We start from the raw sequence: 22980 nt of genomic DNA on the forward strand, positions 1-22980 counted from the left end.
GAGAACCATTATCCACAAATGGCAATAACATGGAAGTGTGGTGAACCTTTTTAGGAGTGGCCGGCAGACTAAAATTACCTCAAGAGAGCAGCGACAACTCATCCAAGAGGTTACAAAAGACCCCACAACAACATCCAAAGAACTGCAGGCCTCACTTGCCTCAATTAAAGGTCAGTCTTCATGAATCCACCATAAGAAAGAGAAAACATCTTGATGATCCCCAAGACTTTTGGGAGAATACTCTGCGGACTGACGAGACAAAATATTAACTTTTTAGAAGGTGTTTGTCTCATTACAACTGGCATAGAAGTAACAAAGAATTTCAGAAAATGAACATCATTCCAGCAGTAAAATATGGTGGTGGTAGTGTGATGGTCTGGGGCTGTTTTGCTGCTTCAGGACCTGGAAGACTTAATGTGGTAAATTGAACAATGAATTCTGCTTTATAACGAAAAATCATTAAGGAAAATGTCTGACCATCTGTTCGTGACCTTAAGCTGAAGCGCACTTGGGTTATGCAGCAGGACAATGATCCAAAACACACCAGAAAGTCCACCTCTGAATGGCTTAAGAAAAACAAAATTAAGACTTTGGCCTAGTCCAAGTCCTGACCTTACTTCAACTGGGCAGCTGTGACATGACCTTAAAAAGGCGGTTCATGATCGAAAACATTCCAATATGGCTGAATTACACCAATTCTGCAAAGATGAGTGGACAAAATTCCTCCAGAACGTTGTAAAAGACTCATTGCCAGTCATCAAATACTCTTGATTGCAGTTGTTGCTGCTAAGCGTGGTCCAACTAGTTATTAGGTTTAGGGGGCAATCACTTAATCGCACAGGGCTCTGTAGGTTTGGATTTCTTTTTCTGCATTTTGTGATTACTTGTGTTATCTTTGTCTAATATTTAAATTTGTTTGGTGATCTGAAACACTTAAGTGTGACAAACATGCAAAAGAATAGGAAATCAGGAAGGGGGCAAACACTTTTTCACAGAACTGTATGGTACGCTGTATGCTACTGTCCATAGAGCCGGGATTTGTTAATTTGATTCTTTGTGAAGAGGTGGCCACCTTCCCACAGCGACCGGAGATACGGGTCCACCGGCTGTCTACATACAGTACACACAAATGTTGACAAGGAGAGAAGCCGTTTTCAGCAAAGACAATTCTATAGAGAGAGACAAAGACGACTTATCCATCCGCACAAAGCACCAGCTGTGGGCCCGAAACCAAAGCACAAAAGATGAACCTTCCAATGTGAGAGACATCCCCAACTTCCGTCCATGGGGGAGACAAAGCTGCGGTCTCGCTCTCTTTTTTTGTTGTTGGGTCTTTTGTTGGCTTTTACATGAAATCAGTTGAAAAGAAAATATAATCCTCAGTGTGAACAAAGTAACTCAATAAAGAGGAGTCCCAAACCCAGCAGTAAAATCTCTGCTTGATACCTATTTTATTTTTACCATTAGATCCGTAAAAGAATCCATGGAAAATTTTAAAGTTTTGCCAGCCAGTTTGTTTCACGAGTCCAGGACCGGAGTGTGATGTCTGGATCATCTGAGGACCTCCTGACCCGAGCTCAACCATCTCTCATATGCCTACGAGTCTGTTGAGTTCACGTCTGGAGACGAACGGCCTGTCCGGATATCATGATCCATATTCAGATAGGGGATTATTCCCCTGTAAAAATGGACTAGAAAAGTTGCTAATTTTTGCCATTTTTCCAAGGCAGCTCCGCCTACTTTTTGAACAGTGGATGGAGCTTAGCAAAAAGAGGGACAAATCTGCTATAATTTACGCCATATTCCCTAGAAGAACTGGGGAGGTTTACTATGGTCAATGTGGCCAAGTTTTAGCTTAATTTGTAGAAATAAATCCATTTAAAGCCTCTCTCAACATTTATAATATATTTTACACACTTGTGCCACTTGCTCACCAGGAAAAAGGGTTTGACCTGGTGGAAAAGGGCGTGATAGTAGAGAGGCGTGGTTTAAATATGGAAAAATTGCAAATTCGGAACAAATTATGGACAAAAAGTAATAGGTTGCGTCAACTTGGACTAGACAAGCCTAAAGACGACACATGAACCATCACTATACTAGAAATTTGATATGTTTTCAAGCTGTCCAGTCTAAGTTTATACTGCGTAAAATTTTTTCAGGATTAGTAAATCCGCCCAAGTTTCTTGTTCACATCAGTCTTTGACCACAGAAGGAACCATACCGAAAGTAATAGGAAGCTTTTAAGTCATTCCAATGTCTCTACAATTGTCATGCTTTCTGCTTATGGAACGGAGTGCAAAAAGCATAAAAAGCCTATAAGCAGAAAAGTAACATACAGTGCCTACAAGTAGTATTCAACCCCCTGCAGATTTAGCAGGTTTACACATTTGGAATTAACTTGGCATTGTGACATTTGGACTGTAGATCAGCCTGGAAGTGTGAAATGCACTGCAGCAAAAAAGAATGTTATTTCTTTGTTTATTTTTTTTTTAAATTGTGAAAAGTCTTTTCAGAGGGTCATTTATTATTCAACCCCTCAACCCACCAGAATTCTGTTTGGTTCCCCTAAAGTATTAAGAAGTAGTTCAGGCACAAAGAACAATGAGCTTCACATGTTTGGATTAATTATCTCTTTTTCCAGCCTTTTCTGACTATTTAAGACCCTCCCCAAACTTGTGAACAGCACTCAAACATGGTCAACATGGGAAAGACAAAGGAGCATTCCAAGGCCATCAGAGACAAGATCGTGGAGGGTCACAAGGCTGGCAAGGGGTACAAAACCCTTTCCAAGGAGTTGGGCCTACCTGTCTCCACTGTTGGGAGCATCATCTGGAAGTGGAAGGCTTATGGAACTACTGTTGGCCTTCCACGGCCTGGACAGCCTTTGAAAGTTTCCTCCCGTGCCGAGGCCAGGCTTGTCCGAAGAGTCAAGGCTAACCCAAGGACAACAAGGAAGGAGCTCCGGGAAGATCTCATGGCAGTGGAGACATTGGTTTCAGTCAATACCATAAGTAACGTACTCCACCGCAATGGTCTCCGTTCCAGACGAGCCCGTAAGGTACCTTTACTTTCAAAGCGTCATGTCAAGGCTCGTCTACAGTTTGCTCATGATCACTTGGAGGACTCTGAGACTGACTGGTTCAAGGTTCTCTGGTCTGATGAGACCAAAATCGAGATCTTTGGTGCCAACCACACACGTGACGTTTGGAGACTGGATGGCACTGCATACGACCCCAAGAATACCATCCCTACAGTCAAGCATGGTGGTGGCAGCATCATGCTGTGGGGCTGTTTCTCAGCCAAGGGGTCTGGCCATGTGGTCCGCATCCATGGGAAGATGGATAGCACGGACTACCTGGAGAATTTGGCCAAGAACCTCCGCTCCTCCATCAAGGATCTTAAGATGGGTCGTCATTTCATCTTCCAACAAGACAACGACCCAAAGCACACAGCCAAGAAAACCAAGGCCTGGTTCAAGAGGCAAAAAATCAAGGTGTTGCAGTGGCCTACTCAGTCTCCTGACCTTAACCCAATTGAAAACTTGTGGAAGGAGCTCAAGATTAAAGTCCACATGAGACACCCAAAGAACCTAGATAACTTGGAGAAGATCTGCATGGAGGAGTGGGCCAAGATAACTCCAGAGACCTGTGCCGTCCTGATCAGGTCTTAGAAAAGACGATTATTAGCTGTAATTGCAAACAAAGGTTATTCCACAAAATATTAAACCTAGGGGTTGAATAATAATTGACCCACACTTTTATGTTTAAAATTTATAAAAATTTAACTGAGCAACAAAACTTTTTGGTTTGTAAGATTTATGCATCTGTTAATAAATCCTGCTCTTGTTTGAAGTTTGAAGGCTCTAACTTATTTGCATCTTATTAAACCTGCTAAATCTGCAGGGGGTTGAATACTACTTGTAGGCACTGTAACACTGGATGCTTTCTGCTCGTATACATCCTTTTCCCCATACAAATCCATTTACCATCACATTTTGCTATCAAAAACTCTGGAGCGAGACATCCTGTGCCCCCATCCAAACATTCCTGCTTTCAAAACAGCTCATCAAACTCAAGCCCGCGTACAAAAACTCAATAGAAGGAGCAACCCCAGATTATTAGACACTCGCCACCATCATGTCGCAGGTACGTGGAGGAGAGCTGCTAGAGATCACAGCAAGGAGAGCATCTATTCATGGAAGCACGGCTTCCTGTTATTGGGAAAACGTGGCCTTTCATCTAAGAACAGAGGTCCTCCAAAACCAGGAATGTGCACCACCCATTCTGGAGTCAGTAAAATGCACATTAAAAGGACACGAGAAAATCTCATGAAATCGACTTCACAAGGCTAAACTCAAATGTTCTTAAAGGGAACCTATCACCTGAATTTGGCGGGACCAGTTTTGGGTCATATGGGCGGGGTTTTCGGGTGTTTGATGCAATATTACCTTGCGCTGGCGTGTACTCCGGAGGACAGAGAATGAACTTCAATCCAATATTGCAGCCAGCATGCAGCCAGCGGGTAAGGAAAGGGTGAATCAAACACCCGGAAACCCCGCCCATATGACCCAAAACTGGTCCCGCCAAATTCAGGTGATAGGTTCCCTTTAATAAAATTCAAGTAGTTTAGAAAAAAACTATTTTACGACCCTTAGTTGAGTCTTCCGATCAGGATCCTCATGTCTTGAAGAAGACCGGCCAAAAAGTCTCACCCCCTAGAGGACGCAAAGAAAACTTTGGTAGGAATATAATCTTTGTAATGCTTTACTTCCCCTGAGGTGGCGCTAGAAGGAACGTAAACCATGTGTCCCACAGATTACAGCTGATCCCTGGGGTTCTATGTTCATGTAGACATTTGCTTCTTCTAAAGGGACCTTTCTGACATGTAAGGATTGTCCATAGCTCAAAAGCCCTTGAGATCTTCCTTCACCGGCGCACGACTGCTCTGCTTCCCACCTTCCTGCTTGTGAGGGAAGCAGTGCGCCTCTGAATGACCCTCAGTTCGGGCCAGTACTATGGTTCCAACTGTGCGTTTTCCAATTCTGCCTCTGTTTGCACCATGGGAGGTGGACAGAAAGACAGCTGATCCAATCCTGCATCAGAGCAGCCCTTACAAACTCCAAATCAGTAAGCTTGCAAGCGCTGCGTTCCCTGTTTAGGAATTTGACCAACTCAAATAGACTGCAGCGGTGGTCCATAACCTAGGCAAGGAGCAGTGCACTAAAAAAAAAATATATAGAAAGTCGGAGCGGAGGTTATTTTTTAATAAGAGGCTAATTGTTTTTACAAGCAATTTGCAATTTTACCCATTTAGGATGTGGAGAAAACCTCTTTCAGCTTGATCCCTGGGAATGTGCCAAGACTATGCCAAAGATAGTGGTCACATAGGGATCTTTAAGTGTTTGTAACAATTTGATGCATTTAATATTTCAACAAGAGATTTTGCAATAAAATTAGAAGAGATCTCCTTAGCTTCATGATGGTGATCTCTTCTCCGGGAAACCTATGGTGGGTCTTAAAAAGTCTCGTTACTTGTCAATGTTCGCAAAAGCTTTACCCTCTAAAGACTTCATAAATCTAAAGCTCCTTAAACTTTATAGATGAAAGTCGGCTGGACCTACTGATTTAGGGGGTCTCCTCCAACACATGTCGGGGGAGAGAAGGATCGGGCAGTTGGAATTTTGACATGCTTTCGATTCCAAGGGAGATAGTCTGCTTCTCTGGCCGTGGATTTTTCCTCCCTTCCTGTTGAAAACACATGAACACTCGACCAGGCCGGCAACTCGTGTATGGAAGAGTCAAGAGAGATGACAGACAGTTATGTTGTACAGTATGTATGGGAAGCCTTAGTTATCCGAAACATCATGCACAACGTCGTCATGCACAACCTCGTCATGCACAACCTCGTCATGCGCAACCTCGTCATGCGCAACCTCGTCATGCGCAACCTCGTCATGCGCAACCTCGTCATGCGCAACCTCGTCATGCGCAACCTCGTCATGCGCAACCTCGTCATGCGCAACCTCGTCATGCGCAACCTCGTCATGCGCAACCTCGTCATGCGCAACCTCGTCATGCGCAACCTCGTCATGCGCAACCTCGTCATGCGCAACCTCGTCATGCGCAACCTCGTCATGCGCAACCTCGTCATGCGCAACCTCGTCATGCGCAACCTCGTCATGCGCAACCTCGTCATGCGCAACCTCGTCATGCGCAACCTCGTCATCCGCAACCTCGTCATCCGCAACCTCGTCATCCGCAACCTCGTCATCCGCAACCTCGTCATCCGCAACCTCGTCATCCACAACCTCGTCATCCACAACCTCGTCATCCACAACCTCGTCATCCACAACCTCGTCATCCACAACCTCGTCATCCACAACCTCGTCATCCACAACCTCGTCATCCACAACCTCGTCACCAATATGCCAATCAACCCACAAAAAGAAGGTTTGTGTTAGCCATGTTTTCTAGGTTTCTGGAGGTTAGGATCTTCAGTTTATGAGTGTACGGACAGGGTCAGCCTTAGGGCAGGGAATGTTTAACTGGTTACTAGTTCTCCGGTTTCCCAATATAGCCAGTTCCTCTCTAGGCGTACTGGCTATACAAAGCAGACATTAACCTTGATAAGACTGGATGCCCTTACCTCTATTATTATTTTTTTAATCTGGGGATCTATAAAGCAATAAACAATAAATAGAACCGCCATGGGTCAAAGATGAGATGACTGTGATAGTAGACTTTAACCAGGTCTTCTGTGTCACATGCATGCAAAGCGAGCTGCACATACCATTGTGTACGTCCCGGACACAGCATTTACAACCTTCAGCTCGGAAAAAAAAAAAAAGCTAAATAGGACAAGGCAAATGAAGGAGCTATTTTTGGGAACATTCATTAACGTAGCAGCAGGAAATAGCAGTGAAGATGAATCTGCTGTGTCTGTGTGTAGACAGTGCTGGTGGGAGGATGATGAGAATTATGCTCAGTCATGTAGCCCATCAAGTGAGTTTAACCAAGTCATGGTGAGAGTCGTTTCACACCTTAATGGCAACACCATAGATGAAATGCATTGGAACCATAAATGTTAGACCCCCCCCAATGTAGATGAGAAATAGAAGTGTTTGCGATGGACAAACTATGCAGTAACTTAAAACGCTTAATGGGTCAATGTGACCATCCTGGACCACAGTAAGAATTTTCTGGGATATCAACTAAAAACAACCCAAAAACTCAGGTTCATCCATGACAAACTTCAATCAATGGCAATTGCCTGGCTCAAACAAAAGGCTCTATTCACATCTGTGTCCGTCAACACGATGGCAGTGCCCAGTCAGTGTCATAACGGACACTAATGGTGCCCAAGCTGCTGTCGGACCTCTCTGGCATTAGTTTATCTCCAAAGGGAAATTGGAAAATTGCACATATTGGAAACCAACAAGCCGATTCGTCTCCTCCCAAAAAAAAAAATCACTGGGGGTTGGCGCCCACATAGGATGTCAGCCAATCCTAACAATGATTTACAAGCATGGCCTAAAAACTTGACAACTCTCCCGGAATGTCTGTGAGGCTCGAGAAAAAATGGAAGGTTTCAAGGTTCCCTGAAGAATAGGCACATTTCCTGGGTGACACTGAAAACACTCCAAAACTAATGCATTTGAAAGGTTCCTTGTGCATGACACTGAGATACCCCATAATCAATCGGAGGCCCGGCATCCAGCTGCTCACTCAGGACACTAAATTGGGTAAGGGGGAGAGGAGGACTGTGACTAATGCAAAAGCGAGTGTGGTTACAATCAGCTTCACACAACACTTAGGGTACTGTCACACTAAACGATTTACCAACGATCACGACCAGCGATACGACCTGGCCGTGATCGTTGGTAAGTCGTTGTGTGGTCGCTGGGAGCTGTCACACAGACAGCTCTCCAGCGACCAACGATGCCGAGGTCCCCGGGTAACCAGGGTAAACATCGGGTTGCTAAGCGCAGGGCCGCGCTTAGTAACCCGATGTTTACCCTGGTTACCAGTGTAAAATGTAAAAAAACAAACAGTACATACTCACCTTCGCGTCCCCCCGGCGTCCGCTTCCTGCACTGACTGAGCGCCGGCCCTAACAGCAGAGCGGTGACGTCACCGCTGTGCTGTACTTTCACTTTCCGGCCGGCAGTCAGTCAGTGCGGGAAGCGGACGGCAAGGGACCTGACGGACACCGGAATGTGAGTATGTACTGTTTGTTTTTTTTTTACATTTACTATGGTAACCAGGGTAAACATCGGGTTACTAAGCGCGGCCCTGCGCTTAGTAACCCGATGTTTACCCTGGTTACAAGCGAACGCATCGTTGGATCGGTGTCACACACACCGATCCAACGATGACAGCGGGAGATCCAGCGACGAAAGAAAGTTCCAAACGATCTGCTACGACGTACGATTCTCAGCGGGGTCCCTGATCGCTGCTGCGTGTCAGACACAGCGATATCGTATGGATATCGCTGGAACGTCACGGATCGTACCGTCATAGCGACAAAAGTGCCACTGTGAGACAGTACCCTTAGAGTTCTCAAATGATACAGTTGGCCTTAAAGGCGACCTATCACTTGCCATAAATCTGTATTTTATTTACTCCGTGTAAATGCCACTGTTCTCCTGAATCCGGCTATGTTTTTCTTTTGTTACTGAGCCTCTCCTTTCCTGAGATATGACCTCCTCTTCACTGAATTCAAATCTAGTGTCGTTAACTAAGTGGGTGGGAGCCTCATAAAACACGCCCACAGAAAGTAACTAAGGACAACGCCCCCTTAGCAAATAAGACTAGATTTACATACAGGGAAGAGGAGGCCATATCTCAGGAACGGAGAGGCGCAGGGACAAAAGAAAAACATCTCCAGATTCAGAAGAACAGCGGCATTTATATCAGATAAAAAAATACATATATATGAAAAGTGACAGGTCCTCCTTAAAGGGGTTTGCCACCCTATTCTTTTACCTTACATGGTATCAGAGTGTAATATAGCGCATACTTAACGGTCCCCCATAAAGCTGGCCAGGTCTCCAGGGTGACTTGTTGGTCATACGTAAAATAAAAGAAAGTTAGAAAATCCCCTTAATTCGGCCATATATATTAGATCATCTGGCAGGGGAACAAGTCGCTGCCAGACCTAAGGCATCACCAGGTAAAAAAGGACCAGCCATATTAACATGTTATTAGGGAAAGAAGTTTGGCTCCTGTTTTACAAGTCGGGGGACGGTTACCCTTTAAATTGAGTAACAAAATTTCAGCTCTGAAATTACAGAAGCATTTTAGGGTCACGGGCAAATGATGTAGGAAAACGGTTTGTATTTTCCTTTTTGTCATTCCCCTATAGGTAGTAGAAAATCATACAACGTCCTCATATATAAAATGACTGCTCTCCTCCATCCGGGCCCCCGAGGGCCCCGCACACAGCACAGCTCAGCATCGGCTCTGTCATAAAGTGTTAATTTCATGCAAGATTCAGGAGAGATCTCCTCGTCCCATCGCCTGGCAGCTACCCGCGCTGGACGGTGGTGAACCCCAGTCGGTTGCCATAGCAACTGCTTCATCCCGCGCGCTGGCGAAACCCTTGGCGAAGAGCATCAAAGCGGCACTAATTTAGGGCTGACACGAATGCAAAAGATAAAAAAAAAAAAAAAAAAAAGCTGTAAACGTCCGACCTTCAAAGATGTGAGAGAAAAAGAGGACACGCAACTCCCGGTAAAGGACACAATTCCTCCTCCTTATCGTCTGACTTCTAAAATAACGTTAAAGATGTCACAGGCCTTCGCGTAGACCACTCCGATGAGCCCATATTTCTTTGAGGGGGGTCACCTGACTGCTGAGGCCAATGATTGGTGGCAGCTGTCAGGTGATTGGAATGGGACGTCATTGGTTGCGGTCACCTGACCACTGCAGACAATCTTAGCCTTACTTTTCAGTTTTTGCTGGCGGACATTAGAACGGCACAGAATGTCTGATGAATTGGAACATTCATGGTTATATCCTTTCGGCCCTTTCCTCCACAGTTACATTCAGATGCATTTGTAACCTTAGGACATACCCCAGACCACCTGTGACAGAGGCTCAGATCTGCAGACAGGACAGTCCCGCTGGATCCAGGATGGTCAGGAGGGATAGTATTACATACAGTATAGTGGTATCACTTATGTACAGTTTGGCGGAATTACATTTATATATATGTGCAGCTTCACATGGGTGGGGGAGACCCACGTAGCTCGTTGCCCATGGCCCCACTGGCTCTGGGCAGATGTTTTGAACGCTTGAAATCTTGAAAGTTCTGCTTCTCTACAAACTAGTATAAGAATGTGACAGAAGCCGGGAGTGCAAGACACCGAGTGTCCGTGCTCCGTACCCGCGGATGACATATAAGCCATGTGTGAATATTGGGAATACAGGAATAAAGAGTGTTACCCTCCGCCCGTCACATGCCGACACTCGCAATAAACGCAACCGGCCGGGCGCTGACAACAGGTCACGGCTCTTATAAAACGGACTGTTAGGCCCAAGCAGCACACCCGCCGCCCGCCACCTCACTACATCAACTCCGCGTGAAGCTTAGGAGGGTTAAGCTCTTTGGATAGAAGGAAAAAAAAAAAAGAAGTGGTTATTGAACGGATAATCCAGCTGCTAAAACTGATAATATACCGCAGTCAGGACTAAGCCGCGGTTATAATTTGGCTAATGAACGGAACTGGATCGTTATCCAGGAACTAATTAAAAAATATTACGTTAATGTGCAATATCACCACCTGGAGAGGCGGCCGCTGGTCAGATCTAAAAGGGGGTACTTCGTTTTCATAAGCGCTTATCAAACCTTCTTTAGAGAGGACTTGCGTGCATTCTGGTTCTGTTTTTATGGTAAAAAAAAAAATGTAAATAAAAAAATGTAAAAATAAATTTTAAAAATAATTTGGTCTCTTAGACCCGAAAAATCGAAGTCAGCAAGGGGTTACTATTCACAAGTCCTCGCCAAATCTTCTTTTGCACAAAGAAAAACGTAAACATGCAAACAAGTTCATCTCCCCGAGCCAAGCAATCTAATCAGCAAATATTTCCACAGGGTTATGTTAAAGGGTTATTGCCATCTTCCTAGATGGATACATTGTCGGATAGAGCTTGGAAATAAAAGATCTTTTGCAATTTACGGCTTATTAAAATTCACAGCTGTTCTTAAGATATTAACACTTTTCTTTTGTTTACAACCCATTGCCTAGGAGACCGACCACCGTTACAGTCTAGCTTATAGTTTAAGCACTGCACTGAAGCTGGCCAGGATTACAAGGCAATAGTGCGCTCTAAAGATCCTGGCCAGACTTAAAACAGCGCTTACATGCTTAATAGGAAAGAGCTTGTGAGCACTGCACATGTTCTGCTGTCTAGCAGCGGTGGTCGGTCTCCAAAGCAACAAGCTATAATCAAAAGTGTTTATATCTCAAAAACTGTTGAAAGTTTTAATAAGCAGTAAATTGCACAATTGTTTGTATTTACAAGCACTATCCAATAGTATTTATGTATGAAGATGGGAAAGTAAGTCATTATTTTTGTCTGTACTGCCTAGGAGTGCACAAGAAAAAAAGTTGCAAAGGCTAAATAATATTCCACCCCTCCCCAGACTGCCTAGTATCAAGGTCCCTGCATTGTTTAACTAGGCACATCACAATACATTACAGCTGTGGCTGTGTCTGGTTCTATAGCTTTGTCCTACTTACTAAGCTACAGAACCAGGCACAGCCATGACAAGAACATTTGTCATAAATATACAGCATCAAGGGATGTAACATCAAAGCATAAAAATAAGGGGGCTTTATGAGTTTTGATTTTTTGCAAATTGATCATTGATGGTTCCTTTTGGATTTCTTTCAAAGGAGTAAAATTGAATTATTGAATTTGGCCACTTACCTCGGGTGTTAGTTGCCATATCAGCTACTTTCTGAAAGGCATCCAGGAATGCGGCAGCCGCCACCACGGTGGTCCTATAGGAGAGAGAATAATAGTTATTAGGCACTTATTACTCTGATCTCTCGGAAAGCTGGGTGACGAGATGCAACACAGGCCGCAATGGTTGCAAAAAAAACAAAAAAAACTGATTAAACTTTTTTTTTCTTGGAAGTTTAATCTACTGGTCTGAAGCCAGTAATGGCCACATGATGGTCAGATTAGCAGAAGCAGATAATGGATGGCACCCGGCGTTTCCATATAACAATATGTCTAATTAAATGACAATAGCGTTCACTCAGTCGGAGACACAGCGGGAGGCAACGCCAATGAAATTACAAGATGGAGCTGAGCCCACAGGGAAGAAATAGAGGTCACCGCGAATCCATTCATCTGATGTTCTACACGGGGTTAATAAAGCCTCGTTATGGGACGGCAGGAGCCACAAAGTGGTCTGAAGAAGACTATGCGGACCACAACCTGGACATCTCACAGAGGATAACAGTTACTGGAGTAGATGTATGTGCAGTCCTATGTAAATCTAGAGAGGTCATCACCAGTTATGGCAAGTGACAGATCTTAAATTCAGCACTACGTGAGCGAGCAGGTAAATGAGCGAGTGTACAAAGAATTATACATATATATACACTGTACGAAGAATTCTACACATATACTGTACAAAGAATTACACATATATACTGTACAGAGAATTATACACATACTAGATGGTGGCCCGATTCTAACGTATTGGGTATTCTAGAATATGTAGGTAGTATATAGCAGGCTACGTACTATATTGTACAGTGACGCAGTATATAACAGCTACGTAGTATGTAACATAGTCACGTAGTGTATTGCACAGCTACGTAGTGTATTGTACAGGCACGTAGTATATTGGTCAGCCACATAGTATATAGCAGAGCCACGTCGTATACAGTGGGGCAAAAAAGTATTTAGTCAGTCAGCAATAGTGCAAGTTCCACCACTTAAAAAGATGAGAGGTGTCTGTAATTTACATCATAGGTAGACCTCAACTATGGGAGACAAACTGAGAAAAAAAAATCCAGAAAATCACATTGTCTGTTTTTTTATCATTTTATTTGCATATTATGGTGGAAAATAAGTATTTGGTCAGAAACAAAATTTCATCTCAATACTTTGTAATATATCCTTTGTTGGCAATGACAGAGGTCAAACATTTTCTGTAAGTCTTCACAAGGTTGCCACACACTGTTGTTGGTATGTTGGCCCATTCCTCCATGCAGATCTCCTCTAGAGCAGTGATGTTTTTGGCTTTTCGCTTGGCAACACGGACTTTCAACTCCCTCCAAAGGTTTTCTATAGGGTTGAGATCTGGAGACTGGCTAGGCCACTCCAGGACCTTGAAATGCTTCTTACGAAGCCACTCCTTCATTGCCCTGGCGGTGTGCTTTGGATCATTGTCATGTTGAAAGACCCAGCCACGTTTCATCTTCAATGCCCTTGCTGATGGAAGGAGGTTTGCACTCAAAATCTCACGATACATGGCCCCATTCATTCTTTCATGTACCCGGATCAGTCGTCCTGGCCCCTTTGCAGAGAAACAGCCCCGAAGCATGATGTTTCCACCACCATGCTTTACAGTAGGTATGGTGTTGGATGGATGCAACTCAGTATTCTTTTTCCTCCAAACACGACAAGTTGTGTTTCTACCAAACAGTTCCAGTTTGGTTTCATCAGACCATAGGACATTCTCCCAAAACTCCTCTGGATCATCCAAATGCTCTCTAGCAAACTTCAGATGGGCCCGGACATGTACTGGCTTAAGCAGTGGGACACGTCTGGCACTGCAGGATCTGAGTCCATGGTGGCGTAGTGTGTTACTTATGGTAGGCCTTGTTACATTGGTCCCAGCTCTCTGCAGTTCATTCACTAGGTCCCCCCCCGTGGTTCTGGGATTTTTGCTCACCGTTCTTGTGATCATTCTGACCCCACGGGGTGGGATTTTGCGTGGAGCCCCAGGTCGAGGGAGATTATCAGTGGTCTTGAATGTCTTCCATTTTCTAATTATTGCTCCCACTGTTGATTTCTTCACTCCAAGCTGGTTGGCTATTGCAGATTCAGTCTTCCCAGCCTGGTGCAGGGCTACAATTTTGTTTCTGGTGTCCTTTGACAGCTCTTTGGTCTTCACCATAGTGGAGTTTGGAGTCAGACTGTTTGAGGGTGTGCACAGGTGTCTTTTTATACTGATAACAAGTTTAAACAGGTGCCATTACTACAGGTAATGAGTGGAGGAAAGAGGAGACTCTTAAAGAAGAAGTTACAGGTCTGTGAGAGCCAGAAATCTTGGTTGTTTGTTTCTGACCAAATACTTATTTTCCACCATAATATGCAAATAAAATGATAAAAAAACAGACAATGTGATTTTCTGGATTTTTTTTTCTCAGTTTGTCTCCCATAGTTGAGGTCTACCTATGATGTAAATTACAGACGCCTCTCATCTTTTTAAGTGGTGGAACTTGCACTATTGCTGACTGACTAAATACTTTTTTGCCCCACTGTATAACATAGCCACGTAGTATATTGCACAGCCACGTAGTATATAACACAGTCATGTACTGTATTGCACAGCTACGTAGTGTATTGCACAGCTATGTAGTATATTGGTCAGCGACGTGGTATATAGCAGAGCCACGTAGTATATAACATAGCCACGTAGTATATTGTAGAGGCACGTAGTATATTGCATAGCTACGTAGTATATTGCACAGCCACATAGTATATAACAGAGCCACTTAGTATATTGCACAGTCGACGTAGTATATAACAGAACCAACACAGCCACATAGTATATTGCACAGCTACGTAGTATATAACACAGAGCACGTAGTATATTGCACAGTCACGTTGTATATTGCCCAGCTACGTAGTATATTGCACAGAGATGTAGTGTATAAGAGAGCCCACACAGTATGTAACACAGCTCACGTAGTATATAGCAATGTGGGCACTATATGCGTGGTTAAAAAAGACTTAAAAAATAAACATATACTCACCTTCCGAAGGCCCCTTGAAGCCCTGGCGCCTGTGTGCAGTGCATGCGGCAGCTTCCGGTCCCAGGGTTGGTATGAGCGCAGGACCTGTGATGATGTCGCGGTCACATGATGGTGACGTCATGGCAGGTCCTTCTCGCATAGCATCCTTGGCACCGGAACCTGCCGCTTGCACTGCCGAGGACAGCGCACGATGTCGGAAGGTGAGAAAAAAAATAATAAAAAAAAAAAGAAAAAAAAAAGGTTTAACATGAGATCTCTTTAGTATTGATGCTGCATAGGCAGCATCAAAAGTAAAAAGTTGGTCACACAGGGTTAATAGCTGCGTTAACGGAGGGCGTTACACCGCGGTCCGTTAACACTGGCATTAAACCTGTGTGAGCGCTCAGCGCTGACTGCAGGGCACAACCAATCATCGACTTGGATTTCCATGACAGACAGAGGGCGTGACCAATGAATATCCGGGACAGACAGACAGACGGAAGTGACCCTTAAACAATTATATAGTAGATACTGTACGAAGAATTATACACATACTGTACGAAGAATTACACACATACTGTACAAAGAATTACACACATACTGTACAAAGCAATACACATACTGTACGAAGAATTATACACACACTGTGCAAAGAATTATACACACACTACAAAGAATTACACACATACTGTACAAAGAATTATACACACACACTGTACGAAGAATTACACACACTGTACGAAGAATTACACACACACTGTACGAAGAATTACACACACTGTACAAAGAATTATACACACACTACAAAGAATTATACACATACTACAAAGAATTACACACATACTGTACGAAGAATTACACACACTACAAAGAATTACACACATATACTGTACGAAGAATTACACACACTGTACAAAGAATTATACACATACTGTACAAAGAATTACACACTGTACAAAGAATTATACACATACTGTACAAAGAATTACACACATACAGGCTCGGACTGTCCCACAGGGGACCGGTAAATCCCCAGGTGGGCCCTCTACATGAGAAGTACTTGGCCCAATACATTTAATTCACTATGTGGAGACAAAGACGGTGTCTCATCATTCCTCCACCAAACTACCTAGTATGTTATCATACAGAAGACAAAGTAAATCTGTGAATGAGGGTAATGTAATATTTGCATGTAGCTGAACAGTGGCCCCCCAGAGCCAGTGTTACTGATGGGGTCTTTGCCACCCCGGTCTGACACTTACTAAAGAGAGAGATCAAATGTCTGGGAGGGTTCGAAGATAAAAAAAAAAAAGGCAGGAGGAAACAGCGTAGAGCGAGGATGAAAATGTGGAGCTCCTGACAAACAGGTGTGGGAATCTGAGATAAATGGAGCAATAGATAAATAAATAATAGATGGAAAATAAATGATAGATAGATAGATAGATAGATAGATAGATAGATAGATAGATAGATAGATAGATAGATAGATAGATAGATAGATAGATAGATAGATAACACAGATGATAGATAGATAGATAGATAGATAGATAGATAGATAGATAGATAGATAGATAGATAGATAGATAGATAGATAGATAGATAGATAGATAGATAGATAAGCTGCTTCCTATTTCCTTTGTCTCTGGATGTATAAGTTACAGGCAGGACAGCTTTCCCCTCCTTATTTTGTACACCCGCCGGTGTGTGCAGACAGGGGCCGCGGTATTTCCAGGCGACATGGGGGCATGTTTCACTCATTGCTCGCTCTCAGTCCGCGCTCTTCTGTTACTATGGAGACAGATCTATCCTTTGTGCCGGCGATGGGGTTGCTGAGCAGAGAGGATTGCGCATAGGAGACGTCAGCCTCTCCCCCCGTCAGCGACCCAGTTTCAGAACGCCCAGACTAGCACTTTCATTGACAAATTGACACGTCTCGTAGAGCTCAACCTAATGCCGGTCATCCACCGTCCACCGCAGACCAGCAGCGTCTCCTCCGGGTCTAATATGAGGAGGTAGAATATTTCTATCAATAGGAGAATATCCAGTCATTATAAGGGGCCAATGAGACACAGCCGCCACTTCTTTTTCCCCCCTACCCCCCTGTGACTTTGTGCTGTGTTACACTGGTGCGATTGCTGTACAGAAAATGCGCTGACTTTGGTCTTGATAAAGCACAGTGGACCTACACCAGCAGATGACATGGCTCCCCAAACTACCACTGACTGTGGAGACTTCACACTAGACCTCGGAAATCGAGGTCCCAGAGACTGGAGGAAGAGTGGAGAGGCCACAATCCAAGCTGCTGGAGGTCTAGTGTGAAGTCTCCACAATCAGTGATGGTTGGGGAGCCATGTCATCTGCTGGTGTAGGTCCACTGTGTTTTATCAAGACCAAAGTCAGCGCAGCCGTCTACCAGGACATTTTAGAGCACTTCATGCTTCCCTCTGCCAACAAGCTTTTTGGAGATGGAAATGTCATTCTCTGGCAGGACTTGGCCCCTGTCCACACTGCCAAAAGTACCAATACCTGGTTTAAAAACCAACAGTATCACTGGGCTTGATTGGCAGCAAACTCACCTGACCTTAACCTCATAGAGAATCTATGGAGTATTGTCAAGAGGAGGATGAGAGACACCAGACCCAACAATGCAGACGAGCTGAAGGCTGCTATCAAAGCAACCTGGGCTTCCATAACCCCTCAGCAGTGCCACAGGCTGATCGCCTCCATGCCACGCAGCATTGATGCAGTAATTGATGCAAAAGGAGCCCTGACCAAGTATTGAGTGCATTTACTGAACATACATTTCAGTAGACCAACATTTTGGATTTTAAAATCATTTTTCAAGCTGGTGTTATAAAGTATTCTAATTTACTGAGATAATGACTTTTGGGTTGTAAGCCATAATCATCAACATTAACATAAATAAACACTTGGAATAGATCACTCTGTTTGTAATGACTCTATATAATATATGAGTTTCACTTTTTGTATTGAAGAACTGAAATAAATGAACTTTTTGATGGTATTCTATGGTGTGTCTATCCCAGTAATATAGGCTGGATGTGAGCCCTGTATCTCTCCCAGTAATATGGGCTGGTTGTGAGCTCTGCGTCTCTCCCAGTAATATAGGCTGGATGTGAGGTCTGTGTGTCTCTCCCAGTAATACAGGTTGGATGTGAGCTCTGCGTCTCTCCCAGTAATATAGGCTGGATGTGAGCTCTGTATCTCTCCCAGTAATATAGGCTGGATGTGAGCTCTGTGTCTCTCCCACTAATATAGGCTGGATATGAGCTCTGTGTCTCTCCCAGTAATATAGGCTGAATATGAGCTCTGTGTCTCTCCCAGTAATATAGGCTGGATGTGAGCTCTGTGTCTCTCCCAGTAATATAGGCTGGATGTGAGCTCTGTGTCTCTCCCAGTAATATAGGCTGGATGTGAGCTCTGTGTCTCTCCCAGTAATATAGGCTGGATGTGAGCTCTGTGTCTCTCCCAGTAATATAGGCTGAATATGAGCTCTGTGTCTCTCCCAGTAATATAATCAATGTAATAAACCCGGCACTCAACTTCAGTATGGATGCTGAATGATTTATTGTGTAGTATCAACGATAAAACGTTTCCGTCCTACGGACCTTCCTCAGTTACTAATTGTGAGGTAAGTAGGGAGTAAACTTCCTGTGGACACACCACAGCTTTAAAGCTGAAACCAGGAGCGACTTCTGGATAATAAGTGATTCCAATAGGGCTCTATTGGCAAGGAAGTTTACTCCCTACTTACCTCACAATTAGTAACTGAGGAAGGTCCGTAGGACGGAAACGTTTTATCGTTGATACTACACAATAAATCATTCAGCATCCATACTGAAGTTGAGTGCCGGGTTTATTACATTGATTAGATATAGGGTGTGGGAGCCTACCCGTGCACCTACACTAGCAGTGCTCACGGTTAAATTCATCTTCCAGTAATATAGGCTGGATGTGAGCTGTCTCTCCCAGTAATATAGGCTTGATATGAGATCTGTGTCTCTCCCAGTAATATAGAAAAGCCGCGGAGACACCATCACGTGTTTCTCAACGCAAGCAATGCTCCTAATAGCCAGTTTCCTACTCCACACTGATGAGGTGCAAATACCCCGAAACAGCTGTCTGTGGATGGATACAATGTTTTGGCATAGGTGGTTTTCCTTTATTGGATGCTGCCCTTCCCGTGGTTGTTCTTTCCCGGTGAAAGACCTGGCTATTCATTGCTTGCGTTGAGAAAAACGTGATGGTGTCTCCGCAGTGTTGGATGTTTTGATCTCCCCGAGGTCATTCATCTTTATGTTTATAGTCTCCCAGTAATATAGGCTGGATATGAGCTATGTGTGTCTCCCAATAATATAGGCTGGATGTGAGCTCTGTGTCTCTCCCAGTAATATAGGCTGAATGTGAGTACTGTGTCTCTCCCAGTAATATAGGCTGGATGTGAGCTCTGTGTCTCTCCCAGTAATATAGGCTGAATGTGAGCTCTGTGTCTCTCCCAGTAATATAGGCTGGATGTGAGCTCTGTGTCTCTCCCAGTAATATAGGCTGAATGTGAGCTCTGTGTCTCTCCCAGTAATATAGGCTGGATGTGAGCTCTGTGTCTCTCCCAGTAATATACAATGCATGTGATCTCTGTGTATCTCCCAGTAATATAGGCTGGATGCGAGCTCTGTGTCTCTCCCAGTAATATAGGCTGGATGCGAGCTCTGTGTCTCTCCTAGTAATATAGGCTGGATGTGAGCTATGTGTCTCTCCCAGTAATATAGGCTGGATGTGAGCTCTGTATCTCTCCCAGTAATATAGGCTGGATGTGAGCTCTGTGTCTCTCCCAGTAATATAGGCTGGATGTGAGCACTGTGTATCTCCCAGTAATATAGGCTGGATGCGAGCTCTGTGTCTCTCCTAGTAATATAGGCTGGATGTGAGCTGTGTGTGTCTCTCCCAGTAATATAGGCTGGATGTGAGCTCTGTATCTCTCCCAGTAATATAGGCTGGATGTGAGTTCTGTATCTCTCCCAGTAATATAGGCTGGATGTGAGCTCTGTGTCTCTCCCAGTAATATAGGCTGGATGTGAGCACTGTGTATCTCCCAGTAATATAGGCTGGATGTGAGCTCTGTGAGTATTTGCTTTCATATATCAGCACATATATCCTGCATGTGCTTTTCCCTTTTTTCCACAGACTTACCAATGTCCTCCAAGATACTATCTGCCATTTCCACTGCAGCTCTATGTACTGTATATCCCTCTCCACCAGAGAGCTGTCAGAAGAAGGAGCTCTAATATATTTGTAAGGTTTCTGCAGAGCACTCAGGGAGATAAAGGACTTGCTCCTTTTGAAGAAGCAAAATGGTAAAACATTTCTAATGAAGACTATTTAGAAATTTGCTTCACTTTGTATTTAGGACAGGTGTATGCAATAAAAATAATTATATTCAAAAGGTGAAGATGGCCTATAAAGGGGTTATCCACGAATGTAATAAAATGGGCCCCCATCATTTAATTCAAATGGCTGTCTGTCCTAGTCATGTGTCAGATCGGGCCGCAATCTGAAAAACCGCAGCTTCTAAGACCTATGTCTCAGCTGAAAGATGACCAGTATCGTAAGAATACGTACCTCCATGTGCTAAGGAGAACTGTGTGCCAGGAGAACTAATACATTTTCACTTTGGCTGACTGAGCACAAAGGATTTTTTCTACAGCATTCTTCCTTCATGTCCAGCCACTCAAGTCAAGAAGACGATTTATCTCTTCTCCTGTCACAGCCCTTCTCCGGCAGCTCCAGTATGTGTACAGCTAAGGCTACTTTCACACTAGCGTCGTGCACTGCACGTCGCTATGCGACGTTGCGGCGCACTGACGCTAGCTGTGAAAGCACAGCACAACGGGGGCAGCGGATGCAGTTTTCCAACGCATCCGCTGCCCCATTGTGAGGTGTGGGGAGGAGGGGGCGGAGTTCCGGCCGCGCATGCGTGGTCGGAAATGCTGCAGATGACGCACCAAAAAACGTTACAAGCAACGTTTTTTGGTGGCGACGGTCCGTCGCAACACGACGCAACCGTCGCACGACGGTTGCGACGTGTGGCAATGCTTCGCACTGCGTCGCAAATAAAAGTCTATGGAGAAAAAACGCATCCTGCAAGCACTTTTGCAGAATGCGTTTTTTCTGCAAAATGACGCATAGCGACGTGCAGTGCACGACGCTAGTGTGAAAGTAGCCTAATAGTGGCAGAATACGCAGCTGCTATGGGGCCCGTGAGTCGGTGGAGCCCAATTCCAGTGTCGGCACCCCACCACCACCAATCTCTTGCCTGGCATTGCACCTTAAAATGTATCGGCATCCTGGATGCTAATATACTTGAAAGCAATGATGGAACAAGAAGAAGTCAACTCCCTCCTCCATCCTCCTCCCTCTGCATCTGAGCTCTGAAGTCTCAGCGCCCCTACATTGCTCCCACTGAGTACAGCAGTGCAGAGTTTTAGAACTCATGCTACGGAGACTGGAATAAAGCAGAAATGAGGAGAGAGGAGTATTTTGTAGGGGCCATTATACTGTTTGGAGGGATATGTGAGGCCCATTATACTATACTAGATGGTGGCCCGATTCTAACGCATCGGGTATTCTACAATATGCATGTCCACGTAGTATTTTGCACAGGCCACGTAGTATATTGCCCAGCCACGTAGTATATTGCCCAGCCACGTAGTATATTGCCCAGCCACGTAGTATATTGCCCAGTGACGTAGTATATTGCCCAGTGACGTAGTATATTGCCCAGCCACGTAGTATATAGCCCAGCCACTTAGTATATTGCCCAGCCACGTAGTATACAGCACAGAGCCACGTAGCATATTGCACAGCGACGTAGTATATTGCCCAGCCACGTAGTATATTGCCCAGCCACGTAGTATACAGCAGAGCCACGTAGTATATTGCCCAGCCACGTAGTATATAGCCCAGCCACATAGTATATAGCCCAGCCACGTAGTATATAGCCCAGCCACGTAGTATACAGCACAGAGCCATGTAGTATATTGCCCAGCCACGTAGTATATTGCCCAGCCACGTAGTATACAGCACAGAGCCACGTAGTATATTGCCCAGCCACGTAGTATATTGCCCAGTGACGTAGTATATTGCCCAGTGACGTAGTATACAGCAGAGCCACGTAGTATATTGCACAGCGACGTAGTATATTGCCCAGCTACGTAGTGTATTGCCCAGCCACGTCTGTCACAGGTTAAAAAATAAACATACTCACCTTCCAATCCGAGGGCCCCTTGTAGTTCTAACATACTCACCATACTTGTAGTTCTGTCGCCTGTGCGCGGTATAGGCGGCAGCTTCCGGTCCCAGGGTGTGATGACGTCGTGGTCACATGACCGTGACGTCATGGCAGGTCCTTCTACAATACGATCCTTGCTACCGGAACCTGCCGCTTGCATGGAGCGGTTACTGGAGGGTCGCGAGTTGCGGTAAAGGCGGCGGAAGGAGAGTATATAATGATTTTTTATTTTTTTAAATTATTTTTAACATTAGATGTTTTTACTATTGACGCTGCATAGGCAGCGTCAATAGTAAAAACTTGGTCACACAGGGTTAATAGCGGCGGTAACGGAGTGAGTTACCTGCGGCATAACACGGTCCGTTACCGCTGGCATTAACCCTGTGTGAGCGTTGACTGCGGGGAGTATGGAGCGGGCGCTGACTGCGGGGAGTAGGGAGGGACTAATCGGACTGTGGCCGTAGCTGATTGGTCGCGGCAGCCACGACAGGCAGCTGGCAAGACCAATCAGCGAATGAATATCCATGACGGAAGTTGCCGACAGAAGGACAGACAGAAAGACGGAAGTGACCCTTAGACAATTATATAGTAGATAGAAGGCTATGTGGGGGCCATTATACTACATGGAAGGATATGTGGTTACCCATTATACAATATGGAGGGCTATGTGGGGCCCATCATACTATATGAA

The 22980-nt window shown here is 44.6% G+C and overlaps 1 protein-coding gene across 5 annotated transcripts in view; it reads right to left on the reverse strand.

The window, feature by feature from the left end:
• MTSS1 (MTSS I-BAR domain containing 1) overlaps positions 1 to 22980 on the reverse strand; it is a 138756-nt gene that overhangs the window by 87510 nt on the left and 28266 nt on the right. For all 5 annotated transcript variants that reach the window (XM_077271197.1, XM_077271196.1, XM_077271200.1 and 2 more), the window contains exon 3: positions 11934 to 12007. In XM_077271197.1, coding sequence (XP_077127312.1) covers positions 11934 to 12007 — 74 coding nt within the window. The remainder of the gene's footprint in view (positions 1 to 11933; positions 12008 to 22980) is intronic.

Source organism: Ranitomeya variabilis, chromosome 6 (genome assembly GCF_051348905.1).
Source record: "Ranitomeya variabilis isolate aRanVar5 chromosome 6, aRanVar5.hap1, whole genome shotgun sequence".
Taxonomy (NCBI): domain Eukaryota; kingdom Metazoa; phylum Chordata; class Amphibia; order Anura; family Dendrobatidae; genus Ranitomeya; species Ranitomeya variabilis.